The sequence below is a fragment of the Haliaeetus leucocephalus genome, unplaced genomic scaffold, assembly GCF_000737465.1.
Source record: "Haliaeetus leucocephalus isolate CR32 unplaced genomic scaffold, Haliaeetus_leucocephalus-4.0 Scaffold340, whole genome shotgun sequence".
NCBI classification, from domain to species: Eukaryota; Metazoa; Chordata; class Aves; order Accipitriformes; family Accipitridae; genus Haliaeetus; species Haliaeetus leucocephalus.
This window is the reverse complement of record NW_010972776.1, coordinates 812,240-837,218: the sequence shown is the minus strand read 5'-3', so window position 1 is coordinate 837,218 and position 24,979 is coordinate 812,240. Positions and strand designations below refer to the sequence as shown.

At 57.2% G+C, this 24,979-nt stretch overlaps 1 protein-coding gene across 3 annotated transcripts in view; it reads right to left on the bottom strand.

Moving 5' to 3' along the window:
• The window catches only part of STARD8 (StAR-related lipid transfer (START) domain containing 8), an 86,969-nt gene that overhangs the window by 13,002 nt on the left and 48,988 nt on the right, over window positions 1-24,979 (bottom strand). For all 3 annotated transcript variants that reach the window (XM_010572362.1, XM_010572363.1, XM_010572361.1), the window contains exons 4-8: window positions 9,669-9,740; window positions 6,987-7,068; window positions 3,972-4,035; window positions 1,622-2,991; window positions 256-429 (exon numbers count right to left, since the gene is read on the bottom strand). In XM_010572362.1, the coding sequence (XP_010570664.1) occupies window positions 256-429; window positions 1,622-2,991; window positions 3,972-4,035; window positions 6,987-7,068; window positions 9,669-9,740 (1,762 nt within the window). The remainder of the gene's footprint in view (window positions 1-255; window positions 430-1,621; window positions 2,992-3,971; window positions 4,036-6,986; window positions 7,069-9,668; window positions 9,741-24,979) is intronic.

Sequence of the window (24,979 nt, the reverse complement as noted above, 5' to 3'; positions counted from 1 at the left end):
AAATGCCTGCAGCCCTCCTGGACACAGATGATGCTGGGGGAGCCCAGGCGTCAGCCCCCAGCTCACGCTTGCAAGGATGCCCACAGCCATGCAGAGCAAAACCAGCTTTTGTTTCAGCTTTTTCCCCTCCCTCTCCACCATCTTCATCCCCGGCTGCAGGACATGAGCTGGGAGGCAGTGCCTGGCACAGCACAGAGCTGCAGCCTACGCCCACCACGGGAGCACCATCCCAGATCCCCCTTCCCACCAGCTCACCACGTCCAGGCTTGCTTGTGGGGCACAGAGTACTTCTCCATGATGGCCGTGAGACGGAGCAGGGAGCACTTCTGGAGCAGGTTGAGTTGGGCAGAGGACTGGCGGTTGATCTCCAGGGAGGCAGAGTTCAGGCTGGGCCGGTGCGAGTTCTGGAAACTGTGCCAACGCAGCTTTCTGCGGGGAAAGGCTGGCGGTGAGAGCTGGCAATGCCAGGGAATGGCCTTTCCCTGCTCCATGGCACCCACTGCTTTGGGGGAAGGTGCAGGCACAGAAGCAACTGGGGTGAGCCTAGCAATCCCAACACCAGCCCCAGTGCCATGAGTGCTGCTTCCTTGCCCTGGGTGCTCACAAACCCACTGCAAGACGGTGCCAGGGAGAGTACGAGAGATGCTTTCTCTTGCCTGAAAGGACTGGTCCCCCACCAGGTTCCCCTGAAACAACCAGCATCATCTCCACTTGCACTTCAGGCTCACTGCGCGCCTGCCCCACCACCCAAGGGCTGTGCTGGGCTACAGCCCTGCCAGGAGACCTGGGGAGAGCTCAGATGCTCAGGGTGTCACATGCCTGCAGGACCACCAGGCAGAGCAATGCCACGGCAAAGGGGACATCTCCAACACCCGCTTTCTCAAGAACAAAAGGCACCCCAATGAGGTAGTGCTCTCTTGGGAGCCTGCTAAAACCCTGCCCAAGTCCATGCTGCTCCGGGAAGGCTCCTGCCCAGCTGCTCTGGTGCATCCCCAAGCCCAGAAGGGACATTCCCAGCTAACAAAAACCCCACTCCTCTTTACCCCTCCATGCCTGCCTGCAGGCACATCACCCTCCAGCATCAGCCTAGCAGGAGCTAGAAAAATCACAGAATTCAGCAGCAGCCAGAGTTTTCTTAAGGAAAGCACAAGGGAGCACTAGCACACTGGAAGCAAGTGCCTCCTTCATTTAGACCTGTTATTAGTAAATGAAAAACCATTTAATTACGGGTCCGTGCAGGCAGAGAGGTTGCAGCCTGTACACAAGCAGCAGGGCTGGCAGTGGTGGCTTGCAGCCGCCAGAGCGCACCACCGACCTGTGCTGCACCCCACCGCACCACACCACGGTGCTGGTCCATCAGCATCTCCCTTCCTCCACCCCGCTTCTGCCACAAGGGACAGGGCGATCATCAACCCAGGGCTCGCAGGGCACCGGCCAGCACCCCCCCAGCAATGCCTCCGGCGCTGCTCCCCCTGAGCCATGGGCTGTGGAAGCTGTGGAAGCACCCATGGGATGGGGGAACGGGTTTGTGGTGGTCCCCTGGCCGGCAGCACGCTGGCAGCTCCAGGACAGAGCCCTTCCCAGGCACGATGGAGGCGAGGACGACGCAGCCCCAGCTTACCTGCAGGGCCTGGTGAGCGATGCTCCCACCCCCGAGTCCCGGCGCTCCCGCATCTCGGTCTCTTCGGCCTCATTGAGGGAGTTGCCCGTGCTGTCAAAGTCGCTAGCAGAGGTGCCGACATCCGACATGGACCGCTCTTCAAAGTGCAGGTTGGAGGGTTCCCCTCCCGAGTCCGACTCCTCCTCCTCCTCCTCTTCTTCCTCGCCCCCCTCCTCCCCAGCCAGGTCAGGGGAGATGGCTTTATACCAGAGCTCCACCTTCTGCTGCAGCCCCCACATGTGCTGCAGTATGTCGTCGAGGTTCTCGTAGGTCACCTCCCCGTCCTTGCAGAAATCCTCGCTGCTGCCGAACTCCGGCACGTTGTCATACACGCTGACCCGGCTGCCCAGGGAGCTGCAGGAGCCCCGCCGGGGGCGGCAGGCGAAGCCCCGCGGGGAGGACGAGCCCTCCACGCTGCTGCTGCTGCCACCCCCGCCGCCTCCCACCAGCCCGACGGGCACGTTCCCCGATTTCCAGTGGGTCAGGGAGCTGCTGCCCAAGGGACACAAGCTCTCGATGGAGAGGGATTTGGGGAAGGTGCCCGGCTTGTGGTCCCGGGGGATGTAGACCAAGCAGTCCCCCTGGCGTGCCTGCCGGTGCTGGCACTCTCCAGCAGCCCAGTCGCTGCCGGCTGTGACGGCCGTTTCATAGTCCTCCAGGTAGACTCCGCTGCGTTTTGGGTTAGAGCTCACCTTGCTCCCACCTGAGCCTAGCAGGCGGTTAGTCCTGTACGATACCGAGAAGAAGTGTTTTTTGCCATGGAAAGAGGCGGATATCCCTCTTTTAGAGGGGTTGCCCTTGGTGGCTGCAAGGTCCCTGTTACTCTTCAGGGAGCCCCATCCTGGTGTGGCTGCGATGCTGCCGTGTGGGGTCACCTTCTCGTCTGGGCTGGCTTTCTCTTTGTCCTTCCTTCGGAGGGACTCGATCCTCTTCAGGAAGCTGCGAGACCGTCGCTTCTTCGGCTTCTCCTTGGAGCCCTCGCCGCGGCTCGAGGGCTGCTCTGGCAAGGAGCGCTCACTCAAGCTGCGGCTGGAGGCGGCGATGGTGGCAGTGGCAGCACAGATGGGGGACGGGGGATCAGGCGGCGCGGCCCCGATGCCCAGCGTGCCGCCCGTGCTGCCCGTGCTGTGCAGGGACGCGGCCTCTTGGTTGGTGCTGAGGTCCGTGAGGACGCTTTCATGGCTGGACGCCAGCCGCATGGTGGAGCTCAGGACCTCAGAGCCCTGGGAGAGGACGTCGACCGACCCCACCCGGGACCACCTCTTGCTGTCCCTCTGAAAAGCCCACCGGTTGCTGATGGCACACAGGTCTTCCTCCTCGGAGTCTTCATTCTGTGGGTGGTTGAAAACAGGGGACGATCAGTTGGTTGGAGCCACGGAGGGTCGGCGTGGCCCCTCACCCCGCTCCCCCAGGACAACCACCCCAGAGGAGGGCACAGCCACCAGCATGGCCGCAAGCAGGGAAGAAAGCGGCGTGCACACCCCCTTAAACCAGCTCTGATCCCCTTCAGCAGCAGAGGGCTCCAGGAGCCACCAGGCATCACTTAGCCATGCCTGAGGGCCATACTGCACCGGGGAAGGGAAGGTGCTGCTTCCAGGCTATCTCTGGATAGCTCACAGGCAGTCAGGACAATCCTGCGGAGCTTCCCCGCAAACCCCCGGCCACACACGGCAGCGCAGCGAGGGATGTAGGGCGGCATCCCTCCCCAAGCCAAAATAAGGGCAGTCAGAACAAGCGGAGATACACGCAGTAATGATTTCCATATGCTAAACACCAAGCTGGTGTGCATTTTAAATGTATTATTCATTAATGGAAATATAAAAGTTTCTGTTATTAACATGCCAATATTAATTGTTTGTGCCACACAGGCTGGTTCCACCCGTCCCTCTGGGGTCAGGCTTCCTCACGGAGACGTGCTGCCGGGGGGTCTCAGAGCTGGGCTCAGCAGAGACCCCAAGGGTGATGCAGCAGGTTGCAGGCACACAGCCCTGCGCAGACCACCATGGCTGTGCCAGCATGGGCGTAACAACTCCTGCATTTTGACTGCTGCTGCCAGAGCCTCGGAGAGGTGCAGGGGCTCAGGGCAAACACAGGCGCCCGCTAATTCAGCCGGGCACCTCTGGGGCCGTGTCTGTCCTGGGAGATGGTGAAACAAACAGACAGCAGTGCTGGGTGCTGCTGCGTGCCCTGGGGCAGTTCTGGAGCAGGCCAGTGTTATTACTGAACACAGAGCTGCTGCTGCCCCAGCAGGACACACACATTCCCCCGCGCCCCTCAGCCCCTCGCCTGCCCTTGAACGCCCAGGACGTACCTGTTTACGCTGAAAGTGAACTTCCAGCTTCATGGAGGCACATGCGTTCAGGGTCATCAGCCTCCTGCAAGAAAATAAGAGAGGCTTTACCCCAGTCCTGGCCCCTGCTGAGGCGGCAGTGCTTGCTTTTTCTTTTTTTTTTTTTTCCCCATTTCTGTCTCAGAGCCCTTGTTGTGCGCCATCACCTGTCACCCAGCAGCTGTGGCTCCAGGGATCAGAGGGACACGCGGAGCTCGGCACAGCTCCAATCCTGCTCCCAGGGGAGTGCAGCCCCCCAAGCTGCACCCTTGCCCGCAGAGCTCTGCGGGCACCCCGCACCTCTGCCCCCTGCCCAGGCACCCAGTCACACGAACCTTCAGCATCGCAGCAAAGGCGTGATGCCCTCGGTCGTGCACCAGCGAGGATTTTGCAAGCGTAGCCATCGGAGCGGCACTCCGCTCCCTCTGCGCAGGCACCGGGACGTCCCAGCCATGCCTAAATGCCTGCAGCCACCCCAGCACCCCACGTTTGCTCTCCCGCGACCGCAGCATCAAAGGATGCTGGGGCCATGTGGCTGCCAGCCACCTCTCAGGCGGCGTTTGCCGGGCATCCCGGCTCCCTCCGATTGCTGAGGGTTTGCCTTGGCCGTGAGCTGGCCCTACCAATGGCTGTGGGGGGCAGCTGTGCCCCCCACCCTGCTGCCTGCAGGGGAGCATCCCGGCCCCAAGGGCTGCCAGGGGCGTTTCTGCTATGTCCGAGGGCAAATGCCAGGGCTTGGGGAGAGCTGTTCCCTCGAGCACAGCTGCCAGGGACCCTTGGGGCAGGGCTGGCCCCCAGCCGAGACCTTCACCTTTCTCTAGGCTACAGCTTCAAGCCCTGGGGTTTTTTTCTTTACACAAGTGAATGAATCTCCAGTTAATTCACTTTAATTAGCACCTTCATGAACGCTACTACAAGCACTTTTGTTCCAGCGTGCAAGTACCATGTCTGCACAGCCAAAAAACAAACCTCAGGGACATATCACCAAAAATTTGACTAATGGCCCTCTTGCAAACCCACTGAAATCCCCCGACTGAGACTGTGGTCCTGCAGCAGGATTAAATGCGTGAAGTGTGGCAGAGGGAGCAAGATGGGAGCACATGTGTGCTAGGAGGGAAGAGAACACATCCAGGGGATTCATTTTCTTGGAAGAGCTGCATTTTCTAGTGTCCTTCTAGACCTTTAAATTAGGCAGATGCTGCATGGGGCCACCTCAGGGACCCCAGAGACAGCTTGGGGGGCCGGGAACATTCCTGCCCTGCATGGCCCACCCAGCCACACTGGGCAGGGATGACCTGCTCTGGGTTATTAGAGTATAACAATATCAGAAGCTCCTGCAACCAGCCAGGCAATGACAAAAGGACCCAAAAGCTCAGACAGGGCAGGAGGGTCAGAGACCTCTCGTCACCTCCCACCTCACTGCTACTACTGGGAGGGAAAACCAGGAGATCACCGGGCACCTGGGAAGCGGCACAGGGGATCCCCTCCTGCCCGGCACAGCAGCCTCTCTGTTGGGAAAACAAGTGAGTAACAGAACCTTTTCCATCCCTTCTCTGCTCTGTTCGGCAGCAGCGTGCGTGGGAGGGACGGCAAGAGGCAAGCGCTCGTTCCTCGGCGCGGAGTCAGCGCGGGGGCACAGGCGCGAGGATGTGGCCCGACAGCCAAGGCAGGGCTGAGTCACCCGCAGCGCCAGGCGACACGCAGCCCGTCCGGACAGACAGACTGTCCGGAGGGACAGATGCTGGGGTGGGGGAGGTCCCTCCTTTTGGGTGTTAGCTCTTGCTCACACCAGCAGCACTGGGAGAGTTCTTCTCCCCGAAACACAGGCTGTCTCCCCTGCAGCAACACACCCAGCAGCACCTCCCGGAGCTATTTTCAGCCCTGCTGCTGCAAGGAGTAGCGTGTCCTGGTGGAAAATGTACGGCAGGGCCGCGTTGCCAGGCAGCGGGATGACTAACGTCACACGAAGCCAGCGAGCACTTGTGAACGCAGAGATCCTTGGTCAGAGCAGCCGACGGAGCGGTTGTTCCAGGGAAGAGGGGGGACCCACCAGCGCAGACTTCACCTGCGCAAAGCAAATCACGGTGCAAACCGACAGCACCCAAACCCCTGCCGTGAGCACCCGCAGCTTCTAATGACCCGCGCAAAGCGCTAATTCACAGCGTGCAACTTCCACAGAGCCCCTCACACTGCACCATGCTGCTCAGCAAATCCCTCGCTGCGTGTTTTCTCTCTTTCGCAGGCAGCATGTGCCTCACAACCGAGTGAAACTCTGTCCGTGGACGCAATTTCGTCCACGGGGACTTTGACCTGGATCTGCCTTACACCAACAACCAAGCAAGACCCCTTCACTCTGATGCAAAGACATGGTTTCCAAACTCTGTTTTGTTCTCAGAGATGTTATGAAGCATCCTTGCAAAATAAAGCAACATAAAACGCACCCTGGGCAGACACAGCTCCCTCCCCTGGGGACCACAGCTGGCGAGCAGCCACGCAGGGCAGCCGGCGGTGGAAGGGGAGAGCCTGGGCTGCGGGGACAGCAGAACCGGGTCTCTCTTTGCACCTCTGCTCAGTTTGACAGTTCAGCTCTGACTAATCCATTTCTAATCGAGCTCTACAGGCCAGAGGTACACAAGCGTGAAATTAAAATGCAGCCCGAAAGTCACACAAAGAGGAGAATTATTCCAGGGAAATGCTTCTGTTCTCCAGGAGCTCTGGATTTTCAAAGCAAAACCAGTGTTTCCCTGGCACCACCCAACAGCCAGCAACGCTTTCCGACTCAAAAGACTAATGCATCCCAAACCCCTCACTGCAGAGGGAGCAACAGCGCCCGAGTGGGCTCTGAGCCACAGCCGAGGTGCAAGGCAGGGACCCCCGCAGCACCCACCACCCCATCGGCCCCAAGACCACAGGCAGCTGCCCTGAGCCCTCACTCGGGGCACGTCCTCACGCTGGCTCTGCTGCCTGCAGCCACGGAGGGCTGCAAGGGAGCGTTACCTGCACAGGGATTTGAGGGAGTCCTGGTCCAGGAAGCTGTGGTCCTTCTTCACAGCGCTGATGTCGAGAGGGAACAACGAGTCTGGGGAGGAAAGCCAGAGGAAAATCAGCGGTGGTTTCTGAGCCAGCCGCTCTATCAGGCGCAAGGGCCAGTGGTGAGCGTGGGAGGAGGGAGATGCTGCGAGGAGCAAGAGGAGGAGAGATGTCGAGGATGGAGAGGTGGGGAAGTGGGAGAGCAGCAGAGGGGAAAGGCGTGGGAGGCTTCTAGGCCATGAGTACAAGTCGGAAGAAGCCGGGATGGCTAGGGCATCGCATTGCCACCGGGAGCTGCCGCCCGTGACAGCCATGGCTGCGGGAGGGGAACCTACGGAGAGGGACGGTCCTGCCGAGCTGGCTGGGAGGCAGCCCTCTGCAGGCAGGACTTGACCCAGGCGCCTGGCAGCGGTTCTTCCCGAGGCACCACTTTTTGCCCACAGCTCCAGGAGGCAGCCAGCAAAGGGCAAGAGCAAGACACAGAGCGGGCTGGCATGGAGGGTCAGGGGATGCCCTGATGCCATGGCAGTGAGCACAAGCCAAGTGCAGAGGTGGGAGGGATGAGTCGAGCAGAGGAGAAGGGTGGAAACAAGCCCCACTGGGCTGGGAGTGGGAGGGCTTGCAGCAGCCCAGATGCTGGGAGGGGATCAGTGTCGTGCAGCAGATACCCCTCGCTTCACCTCCTCCTCAGACAGCTTCCCCCTTGCAGGACAAACAATCCAGTCACTGCACCGGGGACCTTGGTGTGCCCGGGATAGTTAAAGCCCATGGGAAAGGCTCCTGCTAGGCTGGGGTGTTGGGCTGGCTTTAGCACTCGGTGATGTGAGCTGATTCAGAAATAAACACCAGCCCTTCGTGGTGCTTTCACACACCCACGCAGGTACCCTGCGCAGCTCTGCTCCCAGCTGAGCACATCTGGAGCCCAGGCTGCCGTCTGCACGCACTTCAGGGGGATAGGGACCCCTCGGCACCTCGTGGTGGTTTTTGGAGAGCGGCCACCTCCCTGCCACTGCCCAAGAGACATCTTGGTGCCCCGTGAGGCAATACATTACACACGCATTGATCACTCATCAATGACTCCCTTCTCCCACGGATCTCCCAGGGCCAAGAAAGCCTCTCAGGTCCCCAAGGGAGAGCTAGGAGCTGCTAAGAGGTCGCCCACAGGCAAGAAAACTGTACCAGTATGGTGGTACAGTAGATCTAGCATCTCGTTCAATCCTCTCCATGCCTCAAAGGCCATGGGTCAGGTCTCCGCAGGCAGATACGCTCATGGTGTCAGGGCAGTAGCTGGAGGAACACTCCAAGGCGGTATACACCCAAGGTCTTTGGGCAGTGCTCTTTCCAGGTAAGTTAGGTGAGGGTGGTGAGGTGCCCAAGGGCCTCCATCCAGTTCCCTGCTCATCTCTGTGCCCTTGAAAACAGCTCTGCTGGGATCAGGTATGTAGGACCTGGACCATTAACCACAAGTGTCTAAGCCCAGCTGTTAATGAAGCTATCGAGTGCAATTACCAAGGGGACACTGAGCCCTGCCAGCTGGGGAGAAAAACAGAATGAAACGCTCAGAGGATGTGGAAAGTTTTGCTCAGAGAGGCTGGAAAAAGGGTCAGTTTATTCATAGACTCCAGCACCCAGCACCCGCTCCTCACCGCCCCGGGGCTGTAAGACTACTGGGGGCCAACACCTGGGGCTGGGTCTCCCCTGCAGGAATCCGGCCAGTCCTTGCACGTGGCCGTGCAAGGAGCCTGCCCCCTAAAATAGAAACCAGAGGCAAACAGGCAGCCTGTAAAGCCATCACCCGGGGGGCAAGAGCGTGGCTCCCGCGCACGTGTTGCGGGGGGCAGTGGAAGTGCCCAGCCGAACAATAGCCATCGCCGCAGCCTGCCGGAGACCCGGCTTCCCGCTATTGTCCCAGCCAGCCGGGGCCGGCTGCAGCCACCGCTCTTCGGCACTGGCCCCCCCGGCAGGGACCAGCGGTCCTGCCACGGGTTTGAAGTAAACACAGCTGAGCTGGAGGTGAGACCCACCACCAGAGCCACCCTGCAAACCGCCCGTGGGTGCACGGCAGAGGAGGTGGGAGCGGGTCCATTGGGGGGGTCTGCCCATCCCCAATGGCCCGGGAGCCATGCGGCACAAGGACCCGGTCTGCTCCGGGCACGGCTTGCTGCATGCTCAGAAAGCGCAGACCTTGCTGCCAAATAGCGTATTGGGGCAGGGCAGGAGCTGCAGGACGTGTCAGCAGGGAGGGAGGGAGGGAGGAATTGCTCACTCTACGCGTTACCTACTTTGGCTGCCTCTGCACTCCCACCCACTGCAAACACTCACTGAGCTCCTAAAGAGCCGATGGCTCTCCAAAGCCTGCCTGCCCTTGGCCTGAGCAGCCGCCCCGGGGACTCCTCACAGCCCTGCCTGAAGGGGAAAAGTTCAGGAATGCAGAAAAGTTAACAGCATGGCTGGGTCTCTGGCCACGGCCAAGTCTGAGGGCTTAAAGTTTTAACACATGATCATGTAATTAGTAAACAATCCTCTCCATCCTCTTCCCGGAGCTTTGTGAGCTCTCCCTGTAGCCCCCCTTGGTATTTGGTTGAGATACAGGATACAAGACCACATACAGAGCAGGGACTGGGATCAGCGGGAGGAGGCAGCTCTCACCTTCGTAAAGCTGGGCATACTGAGGGAATCCCGCCGCTCGCAGCCAGTCACAAGCTTTCTTGGCTTCGATTTCTGAAAGAAAGCAAAGAACCAGCCTGAGCATCCCACCCGGCAGCAGCGATGCTCCCCGCAGCGGCAGCCCACTCCCTGCCAGCTCCCACAGCACCCGAGCCTGTGTTTCAAGTGCACAAAGCGGAGGAAAAGACCAGCTGCAGGAAGGGAGCCAGGGAGCCCAGGGGTGTGCTGGTGGGCAGCGATGCCCATGCACAGAGGGGGCTCTTTGCCCAAGGGAGCAGAAACTGCTCGGCTTTAGGCTCTCCACTAGCACAAGGCAAAGAGGAGGAGATAACACAGGAGTGATAAGGCCACGAGGCGCAATCTTAACCTCCTGATGAACCATTTCATTTCTGAACCCACCAAACCAAATACAGTACTTTGCCAGCCAAGAGAGAAAGATCTTTATTTTTAATAATTAGTTCAGAGCTCATCAAAGCTTACACACGGTCACTTGTGCAAACATCCTCCAGAAAAGCCTGCCAAAGAAACCTTTCCTCCTCCTTCCTCCTTCCCACCACCCCGGATCACCACACCTCTTCTTTCAAGCTGGCGTTCATTCTGGCAGGCACCAAAACCCTGATGGTTTTCTACACCCCCCTGCCTGGCCGGTTCCCATCCCTCACACGTGGTTCAGCTATCGCCTGGATGAGCCCATCCAACAACCAGCACTATTTTCTGGGAAATTTCTCAAATCTACAGAACTTGAGGAAAAACAGCCCAAAGCTCACACAGCCAAAGCAAGCTGCTGCCCAGTGTCAGCAGTCCATCGGTCTGCTGAGATTTATACTGCCAAGGGTGACAAACATTTGACCTCAAGTGTAGAAAATGCAATGGCAATTTCAGGGTCTCGCCCGTCCCTCTGGAAGGCACCACCCAGCTCAGACTGGACTGACGCCGAATCCACCCAGAGCAGATTGCAGTGAAACACTCCAATTTCATCACCATCCATCAACAGCCTCAGCCGAGAACTCTGGCTGCATTTCCAATTACAAAGCTACAGCAGGGGGGGAAAAAAAAAAAAAGCTCAAAACAAGCAGTTCAGTTAGGGACGGGCCCAAGCCAAAACCCTGGACCCAAATACTTCAGAAGTTTTGGGAAGAAGTTTTGGAATTAGCATCTGCATCTGGGTCCAAACTCTGGGGCTGACCCCTCCTGCCCTCGACAGAGCTCAAACCCAGTAACCCCAGCAGAGACCTCAGCCCTGGAGCTCAACTGGGTCAGCCCGGTCCCTGCAGAGACTGCATTCCTCCCGTGCGCCCCGGCACCTCCGCAGGGGAAGGTGCCCCACGGCTGCGACTGTCCAGCAGGGAGGGGACCAAGACTCATGGTCCATGTGAGCGGTACTTGGTCGTGACAGCTCCGGAGAGCAGATCCCTCCCGCATCGGCAGGGCAGGCAGGGTCCAAGGATGGGCATCTCCCACAGCCCCCTGGCCAATGGACCTGCCAGACCCCCCTCCTGCTCTGCTCCTCCATCGCTGGCCATGGGGCCATGACAGCCAGAGGCCGCGGTTCAGGGTGCCCCCAGCCAAGAACAGAAACACCAACCTCCCAACCCGCTATCGCCCCACAACGTCCGGACCCCCCACCGCCCCCAGGGAGGGATGGCTCCAGCATCTCCCCCCAGAGAGGACACCGGAGGGAAGGGCAGCCAGGAGCAGAGCCGCGTGCCGAGCTTACCCTTGACGGCGGAGGGGCTGAACTGGTAGAAGAGCATGGCCGGGGTGCCGATCGGCACCGCTCCGCCAGCCGGGGAACGCGCAGGAGCCGGGGGACACCCAGCGTGGCCGTGGCCACCCCGCCGGGCTGGGGAGCAGCCGGGGGCCAGGGCTGCAGCCTGCAGCAGGATGCTCCCGCGCAGGACTGAGCTTGGCCGCCCATCGCCCCGGTGGAAACGAGGAGTCAGAGCACGACATTTCCTTCCTCTTCGCAGCCTCCTCCCGGCACAGGGGCTGGTGGGGAGGCAGGGGGACAGGGCAACCGTACCTCTTCTCGCCCCGTTTTGGAGCCAGGTCCCAGGCATCGCCTGCTGCGGTGAGTCCTGCAACCCTGCCCGGAGCCCCACGCAGCGGGGAGCAAGCCCACCAAGGGCAGGGGGGCTCTGCCCACCCCAGGCGTCAAAGCGCTGGCACGGAAAAGGTTTCCAAGTGTTCGTGTCCCAGACAGAGCCGGCAGCCAGCTTCCTCCCTTCCCACAGACATGCTTTCCCAGGGAAGCGCAGGAAAGGACGGGCAGGCGAACGCTCCTGCCGAACACACGAGCGGGTGGTGAACTGCCCGCGGGGGCACGGCTGCGGTGACAGCACCAGGGCCACGGCCGGACGGTGTGCATGGGGTCACCCATCGCAACACGTGCCACCAGCCCTCCCCACCACCTCCCCAGGAGCTTCACTGCCAGGGTAAGGTGACGGGGGTCCCAAAGCCCGTACCGGAGAGCCGGCAGCACAAGTGCCTGCCTGCAGCTTCTGCTGGAAATCCAGTCCAAGCCCCTGGGGATGCTGCCTGGAGACCCACCGCTGCCTCGAGCCGAGCAGAACAGCCACGAGCAGCAGCAATGGAGACAGGTTTCCAATAGGGCTGCATCTCCAGACATGCAGATTCTGTGACATCTAATAAAGGCTCGTCACACACTACACCCACCCCTCAGCAGGGCCAGGAAGAGGGTCTCGTTGCCTCCTCTGCTCAGCAAATGATTTTCACAAGCTTGTAGCAACTTAATATCTTTGCAATCTGTAGTTTAAATGTGGCGGAAATGATCCCATTCGAATTGTATTGCGGGAGGAGCAGGCAGGCAGACACCGGCAGACAGGCACATAAACACGCACAGAACCTGCGCTTCCCTAAGAAACAAGAGGATAAATCTCACAAAGCTGTCTTCCCACCACATGCCAAACCCAACCTTGGAGGAGCCCAAACACACCCGGCACATGGGCACCCGCTGCCGCAGAGCCGGAGTCACGCGTGCCAGCCACACGCCGGGGTGCTCAGCTCCCCACCGAGGAACGAGCAGCAGATGAAGATGAGACACAAAAGACGGCATCGCTTCCCCCTGGGGTCTGCGGCAGGGGAAGAGGGGCTGGCGGGTTCCTGGTATTTTCAGCTGGGTTTCCTAAGAAGACTTGCGCAAGCCTTCTCCATCTGCATGTCTGCATCACCGCAGCCGTCGGCACCACCACCAACCTGCCGGCCACCTTCACCCACATCTGACAGAGGAGCGAAGACGCGCACACACACAAAGCTGCTAACCAGGTTCACGAATGCAGACAGGGAAGGTAGATGAGCGGCCCCGTCACGTCTCCTGCTTCAGAGGAAGCTCTCCACTTGAGATGAGCCCTCAGTAAGCACATAGACAGCCCCATGCGGGGAAACCAGCACCAACACACTCGCTGGAAAATGCTCCCAGTGGTGCACAGCCCTTACGAGCCACCAGAGAATCCCCTCCAGTCAAAGCCTCTGCCCTTCTCCGGCAGCTGCTGAGGCTGGAGGGCTTTTCCCAAGGAAAAGGCATCCACAGCCACTCTCCCCATCTCTTGTACCCAACAAAGGGCACACGCTGTGGCCCAAGTGCCACCGTGGTCCATCAGAAACACCCCGAGCGGGTCCGGTGGGGGCAGCTCCACCAGCTCGGCTGCTGCAAAGTGATGCAGGGATGGAGGGCTCTGCGGGTGGGCGTCCCCCCACACAGACTGGGAACCCAGACCCCCCCAGCACACCAGGGCAAGGGGTGGAAAGCAAAAATGAAGAGAAGAGGCTCTCATTTTGCTAGTGAAAGTGGAAGAAAAGGATGAAAACCAACATGAAAATGGAAAAAGGAACAAAATTCCCCCAGTCATCTTCCTGCACAGTCACTGCACCATGGCACTTCCCTGGATGTAACCCACCAGCAAGCGAGCACTGAGATCTGTGCCAGGTCTACGGTGGCTCTGACAGGAACGGCTCCTGGTCATGGGATATTTGGAGCCTGACATCTCTCCCTCGAGTGCTTTTGGGGCTACAGCTACCCCACCCCTGACCTGGAAGAGGCACGGATGGGGAAAAGCCCGGGAGATGCAATAAAAGCTCTAAAACAAGCGAGCTGGAACACCGGAGGCAAACGTAATTACAGGCAGGAAAGCCACTTCCCAGAACCCCGGCTCTGCACTTTCGCTTTAAAAATCAAAAATAAAAAACGAGAAGTCACACCCCAGGATCCCAGCTTCTCACAGCAAGTTTCCAAATTCCTCATAAAAAGTCCCACACAGCCAATTAGTGTGTGAAGAGAAAACCACATCATAAAATTGCCCATACGTTACCTAATGGAAAGCCATGAAACCAGCTGCCCGGCAGATGCGGGTGGGAGCCCAGAGCCTCCGGCTGTCACACTCCAGCACTAGCAGGGGCAACACTCTTTTTTCTTTCCTTTTTGGTGTGTTTTCTTTCCATCCTGCCTTAAAATAAACTGTTGCCTACAACAGTGACTATGCAGAAGTGGAGCCCAGCTTCCCTTCCCAGTCTGCAAACAGAAGTACTTGCCTACTTTTTAAAGAAATGACAGAAAATCCTGACACATCTCCCAAACCAGGGGTATGTGCCTTCACTGCTTGAAAAAGCAAGGAGCTGAAACAACAGTTTCCCATGGGAAATACGTATCCTACTGCTGCTGAAGGTGCTGGGGCCAGGGCACTGCCAGTGAAAGAAGACTTAACTCTGCCTGCAATGCCCAGTGCTGTGCTCACAGAAATCAGTGTCACCTCTCTGAACAGGGCATCACTCAAACACATCCGAGGGCCAAATCCAGACCCCTCCATGCTGACTGAAGGCACTTCTCCCCTTTCAGCGTGCTTAGACGAGGTGCCCGAAGTAAGCCCCCACGCTGCCTCCCACACTCTGCCGGGGCTGCACTCACAGCTCATGGCAGGGCTCATTGCCCACGCCGACCTGGGCTTTCAGAGCAGGAGAGGCATGCTGAGTTTTACGCAGCCATGGGCATCCCCTGTCCATGCGTGGTTTGGCACTCAGCACCGATAAATACCAGTTATCTGCTTCCAGCCCGGCCAGTTCCCAGCACCATCCAGCAAACCGCAGAGATTTCAAAGCCGCCAGCATGGACAGGGCACACAGATAGGAATGAGAAACACGGCTGGACGCTCTCCCAGATGCAGCGGGTTTCCATAATTAACCTTCATGCAGTAAATAGGTCTCACAAGTTTTGGGAACTGCTCCTCGCTACGTCACCAATGAGGAATTGTTCAAATGCCTCCAACACCTCCAGCCCCAAAATGCCCTGTCTGCTCCCAAGGGCATCGCTCCCCGGGGGATGGCACTGTGCAGGGGGGTGATGGCATGGCAGGGGCACCGGTGGGTACCAGAGCCCACCACCATCCTGTTCATGTCCCAGACAGCCGCTGCATGGTCTAACATGAACATGGGGAAAATCAGAGGGTAAAAACTATCCTAGAGGTAGTACAGAAGTTGCCGTCCGGTGTCTGTGTGGGTGTCGGTACCGGAGCACCAGCTGGTACAACCTGGGCAAGAAGCTCTCTGGCCACCTCCCTGCCCCATGGCAAGGAGATGGCAGCCGCTGGGTTTCTGGATCCCCCGTGTACCACCCTCAAACGTCACCCCAAGCTCCTCTGCTCCCAGCTGCCCTCCAGCCGCCGGCTGGGTGGCGTCCCTTCCTTCCCCATCGCCCCTGGGCAGTACCCGGCTTCGGCAGATGCTCACAGCCACCCTGCCCAGCGCCCTGTGCCCTGGCTGGCAGCAAGGCTGGAAACCGCAGCTGGGCAGCAGCTCCTCAGTTAGGGCAGCGGAGAGGAAGGAAGGGCCCTGGGACGCCGGACAAACCACTACTCTATTGTCAAAGCAAAGTTTCCAGGTAACAAAACAGGCTCCACTCCGCGGATGCCCCCCAGCCCTGGGCAGAGGTGGCTCCGTGCGGGGTTTGCCCGGAGCCTGCCCCAGGCAGCACTGCAGCAGCCACCCCCGGAGCGCTCCCCCCACCTTATCTCTGCCCCGCTCACATCTCGGCTCAGCTCCAGGGTTGCATGTAACCACGGTTATCAACTGGATGTGACAGCTTTGGTTTCCTCTCCTGCAAACGAGCCTAACCGTAGTCTCATGTCTGTTTTATTCTGTTCTAAAGAAAGTTAAAACATAGCCCTTTGAACCCAAAGCAAACCTTGTGCTCTGCAGTGCAGAAATGCGACTGTAAGACCACAGCCATGAGGAAGTCCAGGGCAATGCTAGAGCTTGGCTCTGCACCATGCCCAGCCAAAAAACCAGCTTCTCCCCTTGCAGGCTGGCACCCGAGACAAGAGCTGCATCCAAGCTGCACAGGGAACACCACCACTTCCACAAACATTACGTTGAGCAATTTAAATTTAAAGGTTTGCAGCCTTTGCTGTGTGTAAAAAGATTGCAAGATAGCACTGACGTAGCCACATCAGCCCCAAACGAATAAGGCTTCATCATACCTTTGCAAAATGCAAACACTTTTGTTACCTTTTTACTTTAGAAAGGGGAGAAAACTTCTCCGCTCCTTTCAGTATTCACTCCTCTGGGACAACAAAGCCTAACAGCCACCTCCAGAGAAGCCAATGTTCATCTTCTGCAGCAGCGAAGGGTCTCTTCCTCTCTTGGGGTGCTGTTTTAGACCCAACAAGGCAGGGACAAACGACCAACATCCATGCTCAGGAGGCATGGGGTACACCAGCTGCTGGAGGGAAGAAACCAGCTGGGCTGGACACGCCGTCCGCTGGACGTGGCTGCAGGACGCAGTGGGGTGGCAGAGACGGACCGAGCCAGGGCTCCCCCAGCTTTCCTTTGCAAGGCAGCACTGCTCCCTGCCCCTCGCTCGTGGGCAGGAGGAAGGAGGACGCGGCCAGTCCCCTGGAGCTGGTGGCTGCTCCTCTCCGTGGTTTTAGGTGACACGCAGCATGGCAGACTGGACAAAGACAGATCTGTGTGCAAGCCAGGTGAGGCATTCACTACAGGGGTGGCCCACAGGACATCCTAGATGCCTGCTCCCCACAGGCATTTCTGCTCCTCAGAGTCTTGCAGCACCTTTGGCCACCTCAGGACACCTCCTCCTGGCCCTCGGCTTCAGACTGTTCCTGGGAGCACAAGTGCTGCGGTAGCTCAGGGGTTAAACGACCTGCATTTGAGTGCTGCAGCTGCAGAGCAGATGTCTGGTGGGAACAAGGGGATGGAAAGGGCACCGATAGGAACAGAAACAAAGGGCCAGGAAGGTGAAGACCCTGATCCGTCCTCCTTGCCTCCTCCACCTGCATTTTTGCAGCTGCTCTGACCCCACAGGAACAACAGACAGGGCAGGAACCCGTCCCCTCCTGCACCCCGGGGAGCGCAGCAGCAAGCCCCCCCTTGCGCAGGAGGAGGGAGCCCAGCAGGAACCTCGGTTTCCACGTCTGAAGGCGGCAATGGCAAAGCAAGCTCAGGGGAGAGAGAGCCTCCGGCTCCAGCCCGCCCTGTGCACCACCCCAAGAAGGTCCATCAGCGCCAGCACGGCCGACGGCTCACCTCTGCCCGGATCTAGACTTGGCTTGAAAGCTTTCCGTCTTCTCTTGGGCACCCACTACGTTACTCCCTTCCTGGGTTTCAGGCTGTTAGTCACTCTGCTGAGCTGCCTGTATCTATACAAGTGCACATCCGTGTGCAGGGGACAGGGAGAAGCTTCCCAGCGAAAATAAGAATTAGAAAGAAGGTGCTTGCATGGCTGAAGCACCCAGAGGGAACGAGTGATGCTGGTAAGAGTGACCGCACTGCAGCAGCAGGGTCTGTCTGCAGGTCACTACCCTTTACCAAGCAAAGAGCACCAAGACACCCCAGTACAACCCCAAATAGCTGAAAGGAAAAGAGGGCACCCAACTGTGGAATGAAAAGGTAGAGCTTTGCAGGTCCACCTGTGTTCCCCCTTCCACACATTCATGCTCCAACAGCCCTGTGCCTGCAGCCAGCAAGCAACCACTCACAGGGAAAGGGCAGCTTGCCCCATCCAAACGCAATTACTATGTACACAAAGAGCACTGGATATATGTTGGCATACGTATACGCATTTCTACTGTTCAGGTGGCTTGTGGTGGCTGAGTGCTCTCATTTCTGCTATTGGAAACCCAGAAGAGAAGCAAGATGAAAACAGCTGCTCAGATGCTGAAGAAAATTAATATGTCTTCCCATCCTGTATCCCACCCTTTCTAAAACTGCACTGTTGTTTTCCTGTTGATCATCCCGTGGATCTCACATGCACTTTGTTTGGACTAACTGACGCTGTCCCTCCAAGGGCAGCCAGCGGTGCCAGAGCTCCCCACCTGACCGCTTTGGTAGTGCCGGGGCACAGCATCCATCAGCCGCCGTAGGTACTGGCCAAAACTGCACCTCCCTGATAAGGAGGAATCGCATCATGCATTTCTTTAGGTGGACAACAACAAGAGTCCATTTTTCAGCTGCTTGGAAGAGCGTTAGACCCAGCACTGACAAAATGACGCACCCATAGCCTACCCTCGCCTCCAGCACGCTCTGAGGTCGAAGTCCAGAGAGCTGCATCCCGCTGCTGCTTTCTCCACAGCACTTATACCGCATGCAGTGCGAGACCCAACACAAGCCATCACCGAAGGCCAAGGAAGGTCAAGGCAAAGGAAAACAACAGTAGTTTTGCTAAAAAGCCAGAATCGGCAGCAGCTCCCACCTTTGCAGAGTGCTCTCAGCTCCCTAACGCAGCATCTGCAGCTGATGCACATTCACATCTCCAGTCAATGCCACCTGCTGCAGTTTCTCTCCTGCACTACTTGCTTAGGAGAGATCCTCAGCTCCTACTTTTAAACCCAGGCATTAAAAAATAATTACTTGCTTAACACGTGAGGGAATTCCCTCCTACTTCTATGCATTTATTTAGAATAAACACTAGTGTGTGTTACCAGAGGAATCCCATGGAGCAGCATTCCCTCGTGGTCTTTCCGCAGCTTTGTCGTACAGAATTACAAACCCATCCAGTTCCCAGCTGAGGAATGCACAGGCTCCTATGGCCTTTGGTGGGAGTTCTGCAAGCCCCTGGGGATGGTGAGGCCAGAGCCAGAGGTGTCACACCGGTCCAGTGGCCACCCAAGCAATGGCCAGGCATTGCCACAGCCCCAGTACAGAAACGCATCCTCGCAGGAAGAAATGGGCACTAATTTCTCAGCAGAGGCACAAAGGGTTGCTTTAGGGTTTTCTTCCCTTTTTAAAGGCTGCAATACAAAAATTAGCCAGAATCAAGTATCTCTCCAGCTCTGTGCAATAATCTGCCTCCTTTTTCTGCCTCACCAATCCCCTACTGCAGACTCCAAAGCCTGAGTCCGAAGCCATCCCCGCTCCTGCCGCAGTGTGCCCTTGACCAGCAGCCCGCTGGCTTTTGCTGTGGCCAGACTCCATCTACCAAGCGGTCCCCACATCTGCTGCTGTGGCTGGTCCACGGGGATCTGCACAAGCAAAGGCACTCAGCACTTCTGCACAGATGCCTGCACACGCTAATCGCTAAACTTCTGAAAATCCCGTCCCACATCAGAAAGATCTCTGCAAAATTCAGGTTTTTAACACCACAAAGTCCTGCACGTGCAGATGACCACAATACCATCCCTCAGCCTGCAAACAGCACGCTTGAGGTTCAGTTACAGAATGGCCCTGCCGGTCTGCACTGCAGTCTCCTCCCCGACAGGGACATCTCCCTGCAGCCCTTCCAAAGAAAACTACAAATCGAGGTGTAAAATAAAAAAAATAAAAAAATAAAAAAAAAACAAAAAAAAACCCCAAAACCTAAGTTTTGAAAAGCAGCCAAGTAACATCTCTCAGGTGAACGCAGGTCTGTGTACACTGGGGCAGGACTTTCACCCTGCCCACGGGATCTCTCCATCTGGAGCATTAAAGGCTCAGTAAGAAGCCACAGCCCCTTTTACTGCGCCCAGCACCCACCAGCATCGCCCGGGCATCACTCACGGCTCAGCTGCCAGCGGCTCCTGGGGGGGCACTTCCCTCCCCACCCTGCAGCTCACCCTTCGCAGCCCTGGAGCCCTCTCCCCTCTCCCCGTCCCCTCCTTTCCTCTCGCTTAAAACTGCTTTTAAGTAAATCAGCGTCAGCAGACGATGCCACATCCCGCGGCATGGCTGGCACTGCCACCACCGCAGTCCCGGCCAACGCCGGCTGCCGCCCCGGCCACCTTCGCTGCCTGGCAGGAGGTGGGGGTCAGGCTCCCGGAAAGGGATTTTGGCTTGGGCTCAGGAAACAACTGAAGGTTAGGAGGAGCCGGCATGCCGCGTGGCCACCGCGCTTTCACCAGCTTGGTTGACTCCGTGAGAACTAAGCCCAAATATTAAAAAGGCTGCAGATCTATTGCACCTACTGCATCTTAGGCAGGGAGCGGAGGGGTTGAAAGAAAAGCCACACACAGTGTGGCTGAAACCAGCCTGCGCTTTGTCGCATCCATTTCCCCTCTCCTTCCTATCACGCACAGCCGCACCCTCAATACTGGTGCCTTATTTCATCGGGGGTTCAGGGCTCACAACACGCCTAACTGCAGCCCCTCTCCAGGCAGGCACAATTCTGTAAGGGCAGAAGGTACAGATCATTTCAAGGAAAAAAAAAAAAAAATGTAAAGGAAAACCTGGTCTGTTTTTCAAGAAAAAAAAAAAAAAAGCTTAACAATAAACCAAATTACACCTCCTAACCCTGCCCTCACCCTGCTGCATAAAAGCCAAAGCAAACTGACTTGCTGCAAAGGAAACACTGTTTTCAAGACATCTCTCAGAAGAAAAAAGGTCATTTTACAGACTTTCCCGTCCCCCCCCCAAAACCATGTTTGCTGGCTGAAACCTCCTAATACAAATACAAAGCTGGGACACGAGCAGACTCACCATGGCAGAAGCTGTTAATCCTGTCTTTGTTCATTGGAAACCGTGGATTAAATGCAGAAAAAAATATCAGCATGACCACTGGCCTCCTTGATCCCCCACCTCAGCCACCCCAGGACCATCCACTGGAGGCGAAAGCACTCCTGGCCAAAGACCTTCCCGCAGGCAGTCAACTGGAGATCTCCGATTTTTCCATGCAGGCTGACGGTACCAAGCTAATAAAATCAGCCCTCATTGACCCTGTCTGCCCAGGCAGCTGTCTAATTTCTCGTTAGAAGCGAACAGGACATCCCCGGCCGTGCAAAGGGCTGAACTGTTCAAACAGCGGGGGTGGGAGCAGGCGGGGAGCGCGCGAGAAAGCCCGAGCGAGAGCGCACATGCACGCAGGCACGCTGCTTAACTGTTTCCAGCTCTCCGTAAGCCCTGCCTGAGCAGCGGGACGGGCTCGCTGCCCCCAGAGCAGCCGTTCCCGCGGCCGGGGGCATTCCACGAGATGCCCCGGAGCAGGGACACCGAGGTGGCCTGTCCTGGCCACGGCCGGGCACGGAATGCCCGTTCCAGCCAGGTGGGCTGCAGCTTTCCATTGCAACTGGAAAAATTAGGTACCGAGATAATGCTCAAGCGTGACGCTTCCCGCAGGGCTGCATTTTGCTGACACCGGGCTCTGGGAGCGGGACCGGCCGACACTGCTCTGCCATAAGCCGGGAGGGAGGAGAGCGATGGAGACCACCAAAACCCCGTTTCCCACCCCATCAGACATCAACTCATCAAACCACTGACCGTAAACCTCTGCTGAGGACTTCTCTCGGTCGGCTGTTTGCAAAGCGCGGGAGCTGCCAGCCGCTCGCAGCCAGGCAGGGCAGTGCGTGTGAACGCAGCCCTTCCCGTGTGCCGGAGCCGGGAGGGCTGGGAAAGCTGAAAGCAAAGACTGATCCATCACAAATTTCCCAGTCTCTCAAGATACCGAAGAGGACTAAAAGCTTTGGAAGAAGATGGTTCAGAGACAAGAACAGGAGCACCTGCTATCCAAGATATCTAGACTTAATTGCCTAATTTTCTACAGATTCACGGTCTGCGCTCAAGCCATCAGTGCTTCGCCTTGCCCTGGGAGTGCTTCTTCCCTCCGTGCAGGCAGGAAGGACTCGCCTAACTTTTTTAGGCAGACCAAAGCTGAGGGAAACAGCGCAGTCCAAGTGAGAAGCTCTGGTTGACATGGGATTAGTCTCCGTAATGAAAAGCACATTCTCTGCAACTGAACTTCCCCAAGTCGGTGCTTTTGGCATAAATAGTTTACAGAACGAGCTGTGAGATCCCCTCGGTTGAGCAGGACCTGGCAGGGGAGATCCTAGGTCCAAAGCGCAGAAGGGGACAGTTGAGAGGAGCAGGCTGGTAAATACATCTGTGACAAACCTTGGAAAGGAGCGGGATGAAAACACCCGCACACGTGACAGTGAGGGCGTCCAGCTGACAACAGCGATCGCCTTGCAGATGGGGAGGCGTCTCAGTGGCCATCCAAGTCACCAGCGGCCATGTGTAAAATTTCCACCAACACGGGAGGAGTCAAAAGCCGCTTCCAAATGTGATCTCACATCCCAGCGATGCAGGGAAGTACCGGGCCTCAGAGACAGCAGGGCTGCTGCCCTTCAGCTGCTTTAACGGAGGGTGCCTTGGCTGCTGCCCGGTCCAGCTCACAACACGCACTCTGCTAAAGCTGCTCAGGGATCCCATAAAGCTATTTTGACATAGCAGGTTAATGAAATCCCTGAACCAAGAGGTTTTGATCCTCTTGGGACTGAAAGCAAGCACTCCCCTTGCAAAGAGAGTACTGCTAATAGCCAGCAGCGGACTTAGCCAACCGATTACCAGTAATAACCATATTTTACAGTGAAAAAGAGCTTTCTGCGCACACATGACAGCAGACACCAAACCCAGCTGATGCTGCAGGTGCACGCTGGAGATGCGGGATGGTGGTGGCCAAGGTCGGCTCTCCGCGGGAGACACGTGCCACCCACACTCACACCAGCACTGGGACCGGGTCCCAGCCGGGGCGAGGTGTGCAGGGAGGCACAGGCGGGTGCCGCACACGCGTCCTACCCGCTGCAACGGCCTCCCCCTCGACAAGGGGATTTGGGTCCAATTCTCCTCAGGAAAAGCCTCTTCCACCACTGTCCCTGGCCGGTCCTTCCCGTCATTAATGCTACCGTGGCGCCACAGAAGGAAACCAGACCGTAATTTCCAGCTGCAGCGAAAGAGCAGCAGCTGCCTCCCGGGTCTCTAGTCAGCCAACATCTGTAGGTGGGAGAGAAGGGAGGAGAGAGCCTTTGCTGGCTCCAAAGCGATGGGAGAGGCAGCCAGGCGTCCCCTCGTCCGGAGCGAACTGAAACACTGCCCAGGAGAGGAGGCTAAGAGGGTCCCTGCACCTACAGCTCCTTCTGGAGCACAGAGAAGGTCCCAGTGCCACTGTCCCCTTCGCCCGTGGGAGAAAGGGGGAGCTGGCACAGCCTATCCAAGGGGCTCCCTGTGTGTCCGGGGGAGTGCTGCCCGGAGAAGCGAGGGAAGGGGGCCACAGCCCCAGGAGAGAACACCTGGCATGGGGACCTGCGGGTTGGCTTGTTAGCTCATGCTTCTCCTTCTCCAGCTGGTCTTCTCCTGGTCTCTCTGAAGTCTGGCTGTACGGTGACCGAAGGACAGCTGACATGTTTACCAGACATATCCTGATGCAGCAGGTAACAGGCTGGATTAATTCAAGTCTACTAGGTCACACCGTAGGCTTCAACACCAGGTTATTTCTTTCTCACCTTGTTTCTGATTCCCAGTGGGAAACACAATGGCTCTCTCATCCCCTATCAAGGGATACAGCATTGCAAAACATCCCACTCACCCCTCAGCTTGCTTCCTTACCCCTTGGTAGGCAAGACAGAAGAGGCCAGCGCTACAGGCAGGACACCGACCCAAGGACCACTCTGGTGGCTTCTGCCTTCTCCAAAGTTCTCCTCCAGACCACGCTGTCCAGGCGGGCTTCAGCAGCGATGAAAGCACAGCTAATGACCCCATAATCATCACAAAGACATGGAGGTCAGAGTGAAACCTTAGGACAAGGGTGGAACCAGACAGCACGGACCTGAGGTTTATGGAGGTCACCTGAGTCAAACAGGAGTCCACAGCCCTTCCTCTCTCCTTTTTTCCCCTTTCTCCCCACTGGAAGGAGACGGTGCTGGGGCTGGAGTCGAAGCTCAAGGCTTCCTTTTCTTTATGAAGTGAACAGGAGCTGCTGGAGAGAGTAGGCCAACGGACTTTTTGAGAAGTGGCTTTAAAGGATGTCACAGTTTCGCAAAGAGACAAAGGAACATTTCAAAAAAATACAGAAGTCTCCTTGCCAGGAATGTGGGGAATGTCAGGGAATATTACAAAACAGGATGCAAAAGCTGGCCTCAAGCAATGTTATAGACTCATATGCTGGCCTGACAGTCAAGATGCTGAATCCCAATGGAAGACAAACCACGGGAATGGCAGACTCTGCTTACCTGGCTTGGTCCCATCTCTCTGTCACCCACCAGAGAAGCCAGCACAGTCACCTCTGCCAGCCAGCCAGCCCTGAGCCCCTTTCCACGGACATGCCTACCCACAACCCAGACAAAGTCTAAAACGTGGCCCTTTAAGTATAACAAGGCATTTTCTGAGGAGCTGAAGCAAGCAAAGCCTCGTGGGACACGGCCAAAGAGCTTTTTCACATCACAGCAGAGGAATGATCTGAGGATGCACAGAGAGAACGGGACTGGTCCGTAGCCGAAGGATAGTCCTGAAACCCAGACCTTTGCTTGTAAGCAATAGGAAACACTTCTCGGAGATGGTTAAAATGACTCTCTTCTTCAGTTTTGTTAATTAACAAAGTACTTCCCAGCCTTCCAAGGGATTTACAGGGATATGAGCTCACACACCCTTGCACAGCTATTCCAGCTCAAGGGAAGTTATGACGCTGAACGCATCAGAGTCAGCGCTGTGGCTGCAGACAGCAAGGTCAGAAGCAGAGGAAGACCTCCCCAGGGTCAGGCCAAGGAGAAGCCCATGGGTTAGAAGGCAGCAGGAGCCCTAATTCAACACACCAACCATTTGCAGTAGCAGCATTAGAAACAGAGGCCAGTTACTGGCAAAGCAGCGACTTTTGGCAGGAACAGGCATGTTTTTTCCAGCTTCCCTTCCATGTGAAAGCCCCTGCGTAAGTAAAAGAAGATTTGTCACAGCAAGACCTACTTGGGGTTTTCTTGCCCAGCTAAGTGTTGTCCCAACAGCACAATGGTCTCGCTGGTGCTCGCAGCCAGACACAGTGAGGAGTCGTCTGCTGCTAACAGGAGACAAATTCCCCTCCTGATGATGGGCTTATG